This window comes from Haemaphysalis longicornis, unplaced genomic scaffold, assembly GCF_048455015.1.
Source record: "Haemaphysalis longicornis isolate Haplotype H1 unplaced genomic scaffold, Haemaphysalis longicornis Haplotype H1 scaffold_3, whole genome shotgun sequence".
NCBI lineage: Eukaryota > Metazoa > Arthropoda > Arachnida > Ixodida > Ixodidae > Haemaphysalis > Haemaphysalis longicornis.
The window spans coordinates 87114301-87130477 of NW_027526335.1; the positions used below are offsets into that span (position 1 = coordinate 87114301).

Sequence of the window (16177 nt, forward strand, 5' to 3'; positions counted from 1 at the left end):
TAAGTTAGGCCAGAAAACAAAGTTTAAATATCGAATTTCTTTAGCCATGGCCATGTCAGAAAGAAAATTGCTCCTGAGTTGTAGCGAAAAAAATTCATTCCCTTCCATTCTGTGAAGATAGACGACCTTCGAAGCTTAACGCAGTCGACGGAGGGCACGAAAAAAACCACGTTTGTTTGGAATTTGCTATTGAGCATACTTGCGAGCCATGTAGCTGAATGAAACTAGGAAGAACTTGAGCTTCGTCCAAGCGAACAAACATGGGGCTGTCAGTTTCTTTCCCGCGTCGTAGGCATATTGCTGTCGGTGTAACACACAACCCAATCCACTCGACCAGTGAAGACAGGAGGCATGTCGCATTCGGCTGTTTGACGACCGCGTGTAAACCAGCCATCAGGGAGGACATGAAACCCATAGCTTCGCATGCACCACCCCCTCCCCTTTTCATCCTTCTTCCACTCCGCGCCCGTGCACGCATAAACCGGTAACCGCTTATCTGCGTCTACTTAAACGTGAGAGACACCGGAAAATAACAGTTGTGACAGAGGGTTCGGCTGTGGCGAAGAGGAACGCCGGAGCGGCGCCGGGTAAAGCTTCTTCACCGGAATGAAAACTGGGGTGGTTAGAAATACACTGCTTCGCAGTAAAACGTCTGGATTCCAGGATCGGAAGTCCGGCTGACGAGGAACTTCGCTTTAAATGCGAAGACTGAAGGAAGATGTAAGCGTTTAATGTGTAACCGTATGACACGGCCACGTACGCAGGTGCTGTTTGTTTTTCAAACCTTTTTTGCGTGTATGAACCTAGAAGCATAAAGCAACCTAGATGCATCATCATCATCATCATCATATCTACGCCCGCTGCAGAGCAAAGGCCTCTCCAATTAATCTCCAATTATCCCGGTCCTGTGCTAGCTGCGACCAATTTATCTCCGTAACTTCTTGATCTCATCTGCCCATCTAACTTTCTGCCGCCCCCTGCCACGCTTGCTTTCTCTAGGGATTCACTGTGTTAGCCTTAATGACCAATGGTTATCCCGCCTTCGCATTCCCACGCCCATTTCTTCTTCTTAATTTCTACTAATATGTCCTTAACACGCGTTTGTTCCCTGACCCACTCCGCTCTCTTCTTGTCCCTTAATGTTACACCCCTCATCTTCCGTGCCATTGCTCGCTGAGTCGTCCTCAACTTAAGTTGAACCCTTTTAGTGAGCCTCCAAGTTTCTGCCCCGTAGGTGAGTACCGGTAATATGCTCCTAGATGCATACCAAAAAAAAAAGGAAAGAAATCAGCTTTAAGGCAGTGTTGTGCCAGTACTTTGATTTAGCTTCAACGATTTATAAGTTTGGAGTTGCTCAGGTGCCACCGTACCACCGCTCAACCTCCAGATGCAGATCCCGGCACATGTACTACTGTGCTACTTTGCCTGCTCTTGCTGGAGAGAGAAAACAGGTTGTTGGTGTTGGGAGCCCGTCTCATTCGCTGACCATTTTCGGAGAGCCTCTGGTGAATTGAATAAGTGGAAATTATGTTGGCTGCGCATGCCAAAGCAAGCTCACCTGTACTGACCACAACTTGTGCTTTATGATCCCTACACACGCTGCGCATGAACTCGTTTCCTGTCGCCCGATTCGGAGAAATTTGACAGCGTTGGCAAGAACCTTACGAACAGGTGGCCGTTTCTTGCTGCCAGAGGAAACAGCATTGCTGGTTCCGGCATATTTTTCATCGCGAAGGGCAGTGAACAGCACCACCCTAGTTTTTCTTACAGACCTACTTTACAGAAGTGTCCGCACCGTCGAAGGCTAATTTGTTGCTGGCCCAGTAAGCGTGTCTAGAATTGTCACGTGAATCTATCGAATTGCTACGACGCGACTACCTTTTGTACCAAGACTAAATTTTTGTTCCGTATAAAGTTGTTACAGGATGTCCCCCCGACAGTGTTTCACTCTCGAACCTCCGTCAGTATGTACCAGTTATTGCATTTCAATGTACCGACTATATTTGTCAATAAATCTAACCTAACCTAACCTAACTTAAAAGGAACGTCGTGGTACCGCAAAATCAACATAGCCAAATTTTAGCGAGCGTGGCGCCTACATCTGCAAATATTGAAGAACTTACGGTTTGCGGTAGGGGTTGGTTTCGAATTTCCTGAAAGTGGAAATAGCCACAGTATGTAGTGATGGCGCATACAGGCAAGGATCGGTACCTGATGATCGCATATACTTACTCGAATCGACCCTCCCTGCCAGGGAGCAAACAAAAAATGTTTGTACTCAATTGCGCGAAATAGCTTCTTGAGTTTTTCGATGCAGATTAAATGTGTAAAAGCGCGAGGTCTTACGGGTCAAAGCGTGCTCGCCTGCAAAGTGAGATACGAAGACTTGTAGTTGTTACTTCCTCCGTGCACCGGGAGGTGCTACCTTGATCCCAACCATAGAACAAAACCATGAAGGCTTGACGTATGTCACGTCTGGGACTATTGGACCACGAACTAACATGTAAGGGGGGGAAGGGGGGGGGGCTAGAAAGGTAAGGACCAGTGTTGTAATTCCTATTTATATTGAACGAAAGGTCTGGGGGTGAGGAATTATGTTTAATCTACGTTTTCTGTCGCGACACAACAAAATGCAAGCGGACACACTTGCGAGGAGAGAACGACGACAGCGCGACCACACAACAACAAATTACGTACTTCAGTAGAACACACTGTTGGGCAAGTTTATCCATATTTGGTAAAACAGAGTGCTATTCAACAGGACAACAGAAAGAGGACAAAAACAAGTGTTGTCCTGTTGGGTCGCACTCAAAGTTTTAACAAATTATGCTCCACCTCTAACAAGTTATGCTCCATGCACAGTGCGGTGCACTGTTCTCACGCATGAGGCGTGAGAAGCCGCTCTGTCGTCTGCTACGGCTTCTCACGCCTCATGCGGTCGGTGCGCATGCGCCGGCTGTCTCCGATTCTCGCCACATCTCAGCGCTTCGCGGAGCCCGGCAGCCACGCGCTCGCCGTTTCCCTTTAACAGTGGACCCGGACCACACTGTACACGCTCGTATTAAAACATTGCGTGCTTGTTAAGGGGCCCTTGAGTACACTTGCTATTTATTGCACGCGTCTAACGAATCTTTCACCGATGAAGGATGAATTGTCGCCTCGAAAGTGGCCCAGTTTAGAATTAAGTCGATGCCACTCTCCTCTCATCCCTATCCTTAGCCTCGAGTTTTTTGTCGTACCGCTCGTCAAACTCCGGACCCTTACTGATCTCATTTCCTCCTTACGGTCCTTCTTTCGTTACACATTTAGCCCGCTGTTTCAGTCTAATTACTCTCTGAACGCTTCATCACCAATTTCGTCAAAACAAGCCTCCAATACTCAGCGCGCTTTCAGTGCTGAGGCACTCACTCACCTCCATTTATATTTCCCGACCGGGAGGTTTGTGTCGCCACTGAAATCAGCAACAGTAGTTTTTTTTTCCATTAGGATTGATAATTGGGGTAAGACTAACGCGAGGTAAATTTAACGCTGCAGTGGGCCCACCTGGGTTCGTAACTGATGCTCAGGCCGGATGTCTTGTCGTCTTCTGGGCTGACACTGCGCAAAAACAAAATGTGGTTGATGCCTCTTTTATGGGGATCGGTAAAACACGAAAGTGAAATGTGCCTTTACGGGAGCATTTATTGCGCATCCATATTGTTGTGGATCAAGAATACAGAAACCTGAGGAGAAGGACAATCGCCCTAGGGCTGCGGGCTAGTTAGACAGAGATGGGCTGGGGAAGTGGAAGATGAAGACGAAGAAGGAGGTCGCGGGACTGACTGGCTCGGACGGGTGATTGAACCAGTTACTGTGTTCCTCTTAACCGATGTGTCCATGTGAATAGTTGCCCGTAGCAATATGGGCTTGCACACCGCTATTTATATTACGTCGGTGTGGCACCGTTAGACGCATCAACGTTAGACCAGAGTCCGTCAATGAAAAGCATTGACGGACTCTGGTTAGACACAGGATTGCACGCACCGGAACATTGCGTAAATCTTACTTTAAACCACAGCCCCTTGAAAACCGTGCGAACGAAACGGAATCTAAACCGAAAGCAGTAGGTGGCGGAGGGTGGCTCAATTCACCCGCGTCCCGCGTAAACGAAGACGCTGGCATCGAGGCGCCAACTGTCGGCGCTCATTAGTGCCATGATGAACTACTTCGCTTCACTTCTCCTAGGCGGCAGCATCTCCTAGACGGCATTTGAGTAAATAAAGTAGTGGGAAAGATATAAGGTGCGTTCGTAGATCTACTTGCGCTTGAATTCGTAGCGCAGTGGGCGGAGCGCCGTGTACCCCCCGTTGCGGCGAGAGAGTTCGTGGCTCGAATCTGGGCGCAGCCGCGTCAATGGAACTTTTTTCTGGCTACGTCATTTCCGTCACGGATAGGACGCCGGTCAGATCTTGGTGCCATAGAGATAATATACTGACTCTTGGTGCACCCGGGCATAAAACACTTTCGTGTTAAAAAGCCAGACATAAGATGAAGGCTTTGTAGGCAGCCAAGATTTGTTAATGCTAAAGCATTGATCTGCAATTGAACGGTCTGAAGATGGCGCGGCGCCGAACGCAAACGACGGCGCTGTTGGCGCCACCATGTTTCTCAGCCACAAGAGGAGGGGAAGCGACCGCAGCACCGGCAGTGAGTGCAGCGGTGCGTCGCACAAAGCGCCTTGGTGACCGCTGCGCCGCGGGAAGAAGGCAGCGCTTCGTAGCGTCCACCGTCCCACCGTTAGCAGCTTAGCTGGCTGCTTAGCCACGATGAGGGCGTTGCTATGAAGCCACGTGACGCACGGCCGCCTTTGAGACGTTAGACGGGTGCATACCCGTGTTCGTAGCCAGATTTTCTTTCGCATTTTATATTCTTCAAAAGCCGTACTCTCCGTGGCGTAGGTGTAGGGAAGACGCTACGTCCCTTTCCTGTCGCCACGCGTTCCTGGGTTCCAGTCCTACCCGTGCTAATGTTTACTTTTGAACTGACGCTATCCTAATGGGGGATGTTCGGGCGCCGTTTTGCAACGACGGGCAACCCCAACGCCGGCTGTTTCCCTGGAGTGGCCATTTATTGCTGTGGCAAAAATATCGCCCACATGTGTTTTGTGGTTGAAGCACACGCTGAAACCCAGCTCAGGCGCTCTTTTTTTATCGGTACGTTGATATTACCGTTGTGCTGTAGTTGTGCGATACCAGTCGGATGCGAGTGTAAGCTTGAGCTTCATCGTCTGCAGGAAGCATGGTACCGTATAGAGAAGCGTGCCGCCAGGTTTTAACCGATTTTTGTCGAGTAGATGTTCTCTATCCCAAATGAAAGGGCATCCCTTAAAGCACGCGTAACGAGAAACGGTTTTGCTGATAACACCCTGGAACTTTTTAAATCGGAATTATTAGATCTACGAGCCATATATGTCCTCCCAAAAATAATGCGGGCAACCATGACAAACAGTAGCGCGGCAACATACTTTTGTCTGTATGCGAGATGAAACGCAATATTCAAAAACTTGCCCCCAGCTAGAAAAAGTGTGAATCGCAGGCTTTCTTATTCTTTTACGTGTTGTTTTTTTAATTCACTAGTCTATTTTCCACGAAGGCGCCATCTGTTGGGATGGACGATAGGTAGAATCTGGCTTCGCGTTGTGGAATTCGGCAGTTCGATTCTCCCCGGGCGCGTCTTTAAGCTGCCGTTGGTGTATTTGGAAACTGAAATCAAATATTTCGCCAGAAGAAACGCCCCCCGACTCAGGCAGAATCGTCAAAGCTCCTTCACTGGGTCTGTTTACTGAACGCTGCCGTTGATTCCCGGCATGGAGGGTCTCAGCCACACTGAGACCAACCCAGCGGCGGCGGGAGGCGTGTCTTAAAAATGTTAAAAATAATGTTAAAAAATACATATACAATTTAGACCTATACAAATACTTGTGTTCAAAGGTTTTAAATAAGTGAATAAACGTTTAAGCAGTCACAGTAGCTGCTAGGTTAGCAGGTCACGTGACCGGGACATTATGTAGCGTCACGTTTCTACACTACGAACCGCCACCCTTCCGATTTCAGAAAGTTTGCTGCCAAATTAAAAGTATTTCCGCCAACTTGTTTATAAATTGCTTGTGGTTAGCGGCTACGTAAAACGCTCTCTTTTGTATGAGCTAGAGAACATATACGCGACAAAAATCGGTTGTCCGTCCCTTTGCGTAGAGCCTGTTCCTCGGCTCCTGCCTTGCCATAGGTGACCGGTAAAAAGCGCAATGGCTGACGGGTACGCCGGCCGTCTGCTACCGCCACTTCCGGTTCGAGATTTCTCCTTCTCGCCCGTACGCCGGTGGCTTTCACGCGCGTGTGTGCGTGTTATTTATTTGTCACAGAGTGCCTACCTTTCAGAGAAGCCTCTAGTAGGATTAATCGCTGTTATTCATTAAATGCGCGATGCATGAGCGTTTTCTTTTCGGTGGAAACAGATAAACAACACGCACACACGCGCGTGAAAGCCGCCGGCGTACGGGAGGCCAGGAGAGCTCTCGAACCGGAAGTGGCGGGGCTCCGCGAGAGCAGACAATGTACCCATGAGGCTTCGCGCTTTTTACCGGTCACATATATTTAGTCATCGTGTTGAGTGTCAGGTTCGTATTTTTCCTCACCCACGTCGCAATAAGATTTTGGCCCATACTAGGGGTTAGGAAACGAGCGGGTAGTTTGAAAGGTCTTTTAAGTGCTAATTCCTTCGTAATGGGAGCATCGTTTTCCAACGCACACAACTGCAGTGAGGTACGTACTTCGCGGTGTTTTGAATAAAGCCCCGTCGCAATTTGTTTTCATAGTCTTTAGAAAACCACATACATCGTGCAAACTATCCCTTGACCTCGACGGGCACTAGATTTTTTGTTCGGAAGCCACTCATCACTGTTTCAGAGCATCACTATTGCGCAACATCCGAAGGTATAGTTCATACCACAAGCTGCATGCAGCACTGTGGAGGCTACATTGTTGTCAATAGTGCGCCCACTGAAGGGCACCTAATTCACCGTGAAGGGGGTTTTGAAAGGACCTTTCAGTCTCCCCTCTCGGTAGGTGGAACTGCAAGGCCCCGGCGCTCAATTTCGCTTTCCTTCGTGGAGGCTACTGACAACAATTTAGCCTCCGCAGTGCTGCATGCAGCTTCTGGTAGGAACTATAGATTCTGTTCACTAAACGCGTTGAATTATTGGTCTATGATGACGTTGGCCTCATGTTTGACAACAAATTCCGAATCGAGGCTTGCCTCGATTCGGAAAAGAAGGATAGGAGAGGGAAAACGTTCTTCGGGTGGTCCTTGGGTCTTTTGGTGCAGATCACGCATCCAGCTATGCCATCCCGCACATCGCCATAATAGTAAAGTAGGTCAAAATTCAATCCACCTCCTTCATTACCGCGCTACGGGTCGAGGAAGAAGTCCACAAGTTAAAATAAGTCATCAGAGTCCTCAAACTACCCGCCCTCCACATCTCGCGAGATGGTGAATCCACTCGTGAAGTGATGCGATATCCGGAGGATGGGATGTTATCCACTTCGCTGAGTGGGAAAGGCAGTTCCGCAAGCTGTGTGAAATATCCTTGGAGGGCGTGCGTTTGATGACATTAAGGGTAGAGTCAATTGATCCTTGGCAGGGAGGAGTTCAAAGGTCACGTGCGTCTTGATGAGTAGAAGGTATTCCCAATATAACGGGAAGCGTGAGGGATGGCATAACGGGAGCGACATTGGGTAGTTACGGTATCTAAAGGTCTATTCTTTATGGCTGGAGCGGGGTGCGCTTGGGTAGGGAGTAAAGCTAGAGTTGCAATTTGTCGGAGGACTTCGTTTGCCCTTCGAAGGACCGCTTACGAAACGGTTATGAAAGGAGCGAAATTTAAAAGTTTCTGTGCTGCGTGTCTCAACCGCAACGGCATGGATTCTCTCCTTGTCAATGTTTTCTATGTGAAACAATAGCATGTGACGCACAGGTCCTTCTATTTGTCGCGTTCCGCGATTTATGTGACCAAACGTCCAGGTGTTTTGGCTTTCAGCGTCTGCAGAGCCGCCTGAGTGCGCGTGTTTATGACAATGGGCTGGAGGCGCAACTCCATCAGCCTGTTCACCGGAATGGAGGCGAAAACTAGTAGTGTGTGTTAAATTGCCAGGAGTCGATTGCCGTTATCTCGAAGCTAGAATCGAGGGTTGGATCTTACTGATCGCATGTGCTTGGTTTCGACTGGAACAGTTCGCATGTAGGCGGAAGTCTTTCTATGCGCACGTCAGATTTAAAACAGCAGGCCGAGAAATACTGGATTACAGCTATACACGGATATTCTATACAGTTACCTGCCTGTCTACCAAGTACGTTAAGTGCGCAGTGAAAAGAAATATTTGAAACTTCTGTCCCTTGTTGTTTGAAACGTAGATGTCATTTCCACGCCGTATTGCTTCTGCTACGCTAACGAATCAGCTAGCCTGACATTTTAAAGCGAAGCTTCTTACGCCTCACTGATGACGACTGTCCCGTACCCATAGCGCTATGCAGGAAAGCCAACTTCACGCAGCGGGTTTCACAAAACGATGATGATGATGATAAGCGAAGTCACTTCAAGCGCCTCAAGAAAAAAACTCTTCCCGTGGTCCGAATAGAACCTGGGTCATTTGCGATATGAAGCCGACGTATATCCCATTGCGCCATTTCGATACGGTCGAAGCAGTTTGGATTTTTGACTTGGACTGTCACTCGGGTGGCGTGGGAGAAAGATATCGCGTTTTAACCATCTTTCTTTTAAGAAAGGGGGCTTTGATTTTTTTTTTCTGTGTGGAAAAAATACTCAAGTACAGGACATATGCTTTTGAGCTCACGCAAGTCATTTAGGCGTTTCCCAAGGGCCCAAGGACGCGGGTTTGTTTCCCGGCCGCGGCGGCCGCTTTTCTGATGGAGGCGAAAAGCGAAAATGGCTGTGCGTTCGAAATTTCGGCACACGTTAAAGATCCCCAGGTGGTTACTACGGCACGCGTCATCGCCTGTGTAGCGCCGGCGCGTTTAATGCCCATAATCAATCATCAATTATCATCGTTTCCATGAAAGACCAGCAGGTATGAATACACTTCCGTATGCTAGCTTCGACACAGACAGTAATTCATGCTTACATAGATTCCTCGACTTCGATGCCTTCGTACATGTAGTCGTCCATCCGCATCAGGTATCTGCTAACCTTCAGGATGAATACGATCGTGCCACAGAAGCACAAGCACACCAACCACAGCGCGAACCATACTCCGTTCTGCATGAGAGTATTTTTTATTATTCGTTCCGAAATCTTTGCAAGTAGGAAAAAATACAAAAAAGCAATAACAAAGCCGACAAAATGGAAGTGAAACCACACTCAGTTATAGCTGACTATTTGGAGACTTACGGAGAGGCAACAATCACACTCAGGGCTTTGCACTACATACACAGCCAGAAATGAAATAGCTGCACCCGATATGTGCGCCTCTGGAGGCGGCCGATAACTCGGAAAATCCACAATCTTAACTAGTTTGCAATAGGTTTCCTTTTGACCTCACGTTTACCTCTCAAGATTTTCCTATTTCCGTGGTGATGTCTTTCAAAAGCAAATTTAGACCAATGAGCCACTCTGGCGTGAGTGCCTCACACGTCCACGGTTAGAGAAAATTCGCTCGTCCTTTGCAAGAACTCCGCCATTTTATCTGTTCCACTCACACTGGAGTGTTTATCCCCTGCGAACAATCGACAGTTTATTCGGGGCCTGATTCGCGGCGGCTATTTCCTTTTTCACGGGACGTGATGCCTGCATGGCTCCAAACAAAACTTCGGCCTTTATGCACTTACGGCTCCACCGGCATCACGCTCAATCGTGATCACCACACCCTCCTCACTGTTCAAGTAAAGACCATTTAACTGATAAAAAATCGCGGGCCATCTCAATGACGTGAAACCTGGGGAGGGGCGAAGCATGCAGTGGATAGGTGTACTCTTGGCGCCTTGGCGTTTTTGCCAACGGAGATGAAACCGTTGGGGGGAATAAATATAGTTTTGCTGTAAAAGACTCTTGACTTTGAAACGCGAATCTCTCTAGCGCGGGGCGTAAACAAGTGTCGCGGTGTTTTTTTAGCTCGCGTTACGGTCTAGCGCGAGGCGTAAGCGAGTTTCCCGGTGTTTCAGTACCGTGACTGCATGAGACGACTATTACGACGACGACGACGACAGGAGACGCCAACAGCCCCAGCCCTTAAGGGGCTTTGCCCCTAAAAAATATGCCCACCTGGGACTCGTAAATACGACCCCCGGTTAATACGGAATACTCGAATTACAAACTATTCAGCTGGAAACCAAACTGTTTTCAATTCATTTACAGCCAGTAATATGGAAACGGCTGGTTCGGACAACGGCCAAGGTATCATAAACCTAATCATCATCATCATATTTATGTCCAATGGAGGACGAAGGCCTTTCCAGAAATTTCCATCCAGTTTTTTTTTTTCTTTCTCAGGAGAGTCGAATCTTTCCCCCGAATTTTCTTAGGTAGTTCATCCCCCCATCGAGCCCTTGAACTTGCCTTACTTCGTTCGCCTTCCCTGGTAACCGCTCCCTGATACGTGTCGAACCCTCTCTTTGGCCAAGTTTTAATTAGAATGGCTTCCACCTGAGTCTGTTCTTTAATCCACGTGAGTGTATTTTGTGTTACCCCTGGCATAGTTCTTTCCATGGCCCGTAGGGCAGATCTGAGTCTTATTTCGACTTGCTTAGCGAAGCTCCAAGTTTCTGCCGTATATATCATTACTGGAACTGCACATTGGTTGTATGCCATTGGTAGCTTCCCGCTTATTATAAGCTTACCGAATATAGCCCCCCCCCCCCCCCTTCCCCATTATGCGTTCTACATATATGGACTAAATCAGCCCTAGGCACACAAGAACGATAAAATACACGTAAGCCAAATTTATAGACGTCGATGCATTTTGTCTTGTTAGTACGAACAGCTGGCAGGGATATATAAATTTCAGTGGAAATTATTTCCCACTTTTTACATGCTGAATAGGTAACTACACAATGGCGATTCTAGTGATGAAAAGGCCCTCGCAAAGTCCTAGCGTACTGAGGATGGCAGGTGCGGTGGACCAGGCAACCACCGCCGATCAACTGCTCGGCGTATATTGTGAAAATGAAAGCAAAGAAAATCTCAGCGACTATGGCATCATCTGCTCCGTTAGTGAGGCATTCATCATTGAGAATTAATCCGGCGCGAGTCATATCAACCCGCTTGTGGCCTCAGAAGTGCTTTGAAGTGCTCCGCAGTTTTTCCTAATCAGAACAGAATGAATTTAATCACGCTGCTCAAATTCTGCGTAATTTCAACTTTACTGCGGGATGCAACACACACTGCGGAAAACGAATTGATTTGCTGCTGATTTTTTTTTTTTCATATAGAATGCGTTCTTTTTTTCTCAACAATTCATTAGCGAGAACCGCAATTCTTACATGGAATGAAGCTGTCTATATTATTGAGGCACGACTTTTTCAGTTCTGTTGCGAAGCGCAAATAATGCCTCGTATACCGGAGAGAGCGGCTTCAAATTAGTGCGGCTAATCCGCTCAAACCACAACCCGCGCCATGTTGAGGTGAACGCCGGAACGGCGATGTGTCGTCTCACCAGGTTCGGAAGTACGGCGTCACAGAATATGTTGAAGCACCTTCGGTAGGCGGCGGCCACTTGCCAGCAGCTGCCCAGGATCTGCTTGAACTGGGTGGGGGACAAATGAAACTAGAGCAAGCGTTTTGAAACACCGGTTGTTTTACATTTACCGAAGCTAGACGTCGCAGTAGCGGTCAGAAGAATGCGGGAGGAGTCAAACGTTTCAGCGGCGTATAACTTACACGTTCGTGAATGGTATCCAACGATAAGATGAGATTTCCCACCTTCCCGTTGACGTACACGAGGTGGTCCTAAAAAAGATAGAAAATAGCGCGGGTGTAACCCTTCTAAACCTACTTATGACGACCGAAAACGAAGACTATGCACCCAGCGCTTCGTGAGAGTCTTCCTTCGCTTGAGATTTGGCAGCCTGACGTCTAGCTATATGTACTGGAGGATTGAATTCAGTCTTTCGCTTGCACTGAAATGCACGCACAGGCAGCCAAGCCGTGTCGCCGTCGATGGCGATACTGAGTGGCGGCGACGCAGCCGTTAAACCGTCGCGTAACGTGGTTCGCTTGCGCTGAAGCGCACGGCGAGAGGGCCCAACCTGTGCCGAGCGATCAGGCGCAGGCGAAGAAGCCGCTTCGCCCTGGCCTAGTCACATGATGCAGCACTGGCAAGGCTCTGAGCGAGAGAAGCGATACTAGAGAAAGGCGTAGCTGGTGCGGCGGTGACTGAAGGTCACTGAAGGTCACCTGCGACGCGATTAATGAACAAAACATGTAGCGCAGTAGAGCGTCCGCTCTGAAAATTTGCAGCGTATCTGTTTGCTTCACAGCAAATGTCGTCTATGGATGGCAGTTATCTGCCGCCCCGCCCTCCTGCTACGTAACTCCTTCGCCGTCTCGCGCTCAAATGGAGGTTCCTTCATCGCGATTCAATTTTCCCGCCTTTGCACTGCTCGCGAAATATCTGATGAAATAACACGCATCTTTTTCTGTATGTTTTGTCCTTTGTTCTGCCACGAACAGCACGAGTTCGGGTTGTGTTCTTTTTGTGTTCACTTCTATACCGCCTTCTATCTTCGTCTCCCAAAACAACGGTCATAACCTCCGGCTAGGTCGTGTTTGACTCCAAGCCATTCGCATCCTCTGCACGCTTTAGACCCCCCCTCCCTTTCAATTCCTCATTGTCTGCCCTTCACTCAGGCCACGCGTCCCTCGATGGAAATGAAGCGGCTCACGCTGTTCCTCCAAGGAAACCTTCCTGGCGTTTTAACCGTTGGCAGATCTATGAACGCCAGCGATGACATCCCATGAAGATACGCCAATGTCCTCACTCACTACCGATTGGCATGTCGTACGTACCTCCCACCAGATGATCCTAGAATTTCCAGAGAAGGCGCATATACAACTCCATCGAAGCACCGACCCCAAAGGCCCATTACTCCATGCTGTGGACTCTAATGCCTACACAGTTACTTCTAACACCTGCCCCGCACGCTGCCTATCCAACATTTGGTCTGGTAGTGTCGACACTACCCATCACTGAGAGGGTCACACCTACGTACAACCCCCCACCCTACCTGTGTGGAGCAGTGGCAGGACCAGCTACAAGCTTACGCCCTGAAGAATAGCATCGACTGGTGAGAGGGCCCGCCGGGCAGCAATGGCTTCCTGTAATAAGGAAGCCTCCCGAAAAGAGGCGACTACATCTTTCGGCGGCTCAGTACACGCTTATTCTTTCCCCTCCTTCTCCACCTCCTGGTGGCATGCCTGGTAGCATGGTAGCGCTTGTGTTGGCGTATAGGCGTTTCCTAGTCAGCACAGCCAAGCGACGCATGGCGCCATCTAGGGGCCTGTTTGAAACTATGTGCCCGTGCACACGGCCTCCGCGATCGGCTTCCGGCGGCGCGCCGTGAGCAACGGCGCGCCGCCGGCAGCCGATCGCGGAGGCCATGACGTGCATGTGGCCCTCAATTTAATCGCTCATAACCGCGTGGACTCGTAGTGTAGTTGTTCCGCTCCCGCGAAGCAAAGATCCTAACCCGGGTTCAAATCCCCTTGCCGCTTTTTTTTTTTTTCATTTTCAAGGGTTTGTCATATTTGAATATACACATTTGTTATCACTCATATAACCTATTTATGACATCTCTATGTATTATAAATGGAATTTCGGGTATTTTCGTTGGCTTTTGGTCAGTTTCAGCTACTGCTTCTTGAGTGTTTTTGCGGGTTTTCCCCTTTTAGGTCGGTTTCGGCTAGTTCTCTTTAATATTTTTCTACGCCGTGGTTGTAAACCATTTCAGATTCGTTTTGGATGTTATTTATTTCAGTTCGGGTGGTTTTGCATGGTTTAGGCATGTTTATGCTGTGATATAACCCCCATAAGCAAGCTCAGGTAGCGGCTGGCTGTACTGACTAGGAAACGCCTTGTGTTGGGCCCCTTCCAACCCAACCTGTGCTCTCATTTTGCGCGCTAAGAAGCATGCTTCGAGCCTGATATGAATATGTCTTAGGTCAAAGTGCAAGGTAGAGGTTTGCGTTTGTTCGGGGTAACACGGTTGGCGTCGTTATATGATCCGTCGCTTTCTTGCAACCCGCCAACCTTCAAGATAACCTAGACCAAATGTAAGTAGCTGCATTCCTGTAAATTTCACCCGCTCTTATGGGTGATATTTTGACAAAACCTACTATAAATTCCAGGATGCCAGTCACGGCATACAGTGTACATCTGCATTTCCAGTCCACGGGGGTGTAGGCAGCAAGGTAAGGAAGAGTGTCCGAGGAACATGCCCACGAATTCCAGAAAACCACGCAACCAAAAAAAAAAAAAAATCTGCAGAAATTCAGATAATTATCTACTAATGCGTAGCCTTCTTATGGCGCATGCCTAGAGTGTGAGTTGTTTACAGCCAATCTTTCGGGTTTTTCTAAATTCTGTTGCACCAATTATCTCTCTCCATTTACGCTGTTAATTACAGGTGCTACTTCCGCTAAATCTGCATTTTTGTGTAAATAAAGGGCGTTACACGGTTCGCCAGTTCTGCTATTTTTTGCATTTGTCTTGTTTTCTGGTTTTTCGAAATTCTGTTCGACAAATTATCTCCATTTACGCTATTATAACGATTGAATGTGAAACTTCCTCAAAATCTGCATTTTTGTGGAAATGCACGTTTCGCACACGATTCGCCATTTTCGCTATTTTTTATATTCGTTATATTTCTTGATTTCTCAAAATTCTATTTGATCAATTATCTACATTTACCTTATTATAACGATTAAAGCCAGAACTTTCGCAAAATCTGCATTTTAGTGGAAATGCAGGGCGTTACATGGTTCGAAATTTTCGCTAGTTTGGGTTTCTCTCTTTTTCTGGTTTTTCAAAATTCTGTTCGACCAATTATGTCCATTTACGCCATTATAACGATTCAATGTACAACTTCCGCGAAATCTGCGTTATTGTGGAAATTCGGGGCGTTACATGGTTCTCCATTTTCGCCATTTTTTAATCATTTTCTTTATTTCCTGGCTTGTCAAAATTCTGTACGACCAATTATCTCCATTTCCATTAGTGTAAAGAATAAAGGTGGAACTTCCGCGAAATTTTGCATTTTTGTAGGAATCCTGGGGGTTACACGGTCCTGGCTGTGGGGACGTACCTGACAAACAATGCTACGCACTAAAACTTGGTGATGAAACCACGATAGGCGGCCCAATCTCTGGTTGCTGCAGCGTGCATGCACACGTAGCGCCTAAAGGGATACGGCTTTGTTGCTGTAATGTCAGGATGTAACATTCAGCCGACTTACCCGGTTCATCTCCAGGGCGAGATTCGCCTTCATCTTCAGCCAGCTGTTAAACAGTGCATCTCGGCCTTTCTGCCACGACTTGGCGTACACCTGCATTGGACAAATGCAGCCTGTGTGGTGGAGCCTAAACGACGCGCAAGGCTGTCGTAACAACAACGAAGCCTTTCGTGATTTTAGCTATTCATTTTTCAACTTACGACGCTGATGAGTACCAGTGGCTGCTTCCTTAACTTTAGCTTTTTATCACGACCGCAACCACTTCCCGAGCATGTAAGATGAATGCTAATGACTTTTCTTAGGAATTACACCCAGAGTGTTGAGATCGGCAGTATTTGTACTTAATCAGAACATGCGTTCTTACCTTAGCTGCATCGATGTTGTTTATGGGCAGTTTTCCCTGCGCAAAGAAACACTCACTATTATATGTCAGTGACGGAAATGTATAGTTTGTTTAATAACAGATGCAGTTGTTAATGCCCCAGCACCTGAAGAACTTCAGAGGCTGAATCACGGGCATTCAGAGGCTGAATTACTACTTACAGTCACTTAGTCACAACATTCCTGGGATGCTAAACCGCTTGCACCCACATACTGCTGAATGTGATAGGTTTAGTCGCAAAGAATTGCACTCTCTAATTTTTAACGATAAATTGTAGTGATGTTCTTATTAACAATGTTT

The 16177-nt window shown here is 47.7% G+C and overlaps 1 protein-coding gene across 1 annotated transcript in view; it reads right to left on the reverse strand.

Moving 5' to 3' along the window:
• The window catches only part of LOC144175313 (prominin-1-like), a 55884-nt gene that overhangs the window by 9833 nt on the left and 29874 nt on the right, over positions 1–16177 (reverse strand). Inside the window, exons 12-17 of the mRNA XM_077704395.1 lie at positions 15860–15895; positions 15499–15588; positions 11927–11995; positions 11703–11792; positions 9177–9310; positions 3544–3597 (exon numbers count right to left, since the gene is read on the reverse strand). Coding sequence (XP_077560521.1) covers positions 3544–3597; positions 9177–9310; positions 11703–11792; positions 11927–11995; positions 15499–15588; positions 15860–15895 — 473 coding nt within the window. The remainder of the gene's footprint in view (positions 1–3543; positions 3598–9176; positions 9311–11702; positions 11793–11926; positions 11996–15498; positions 15589–15859; positions 15896–16177) is intronic.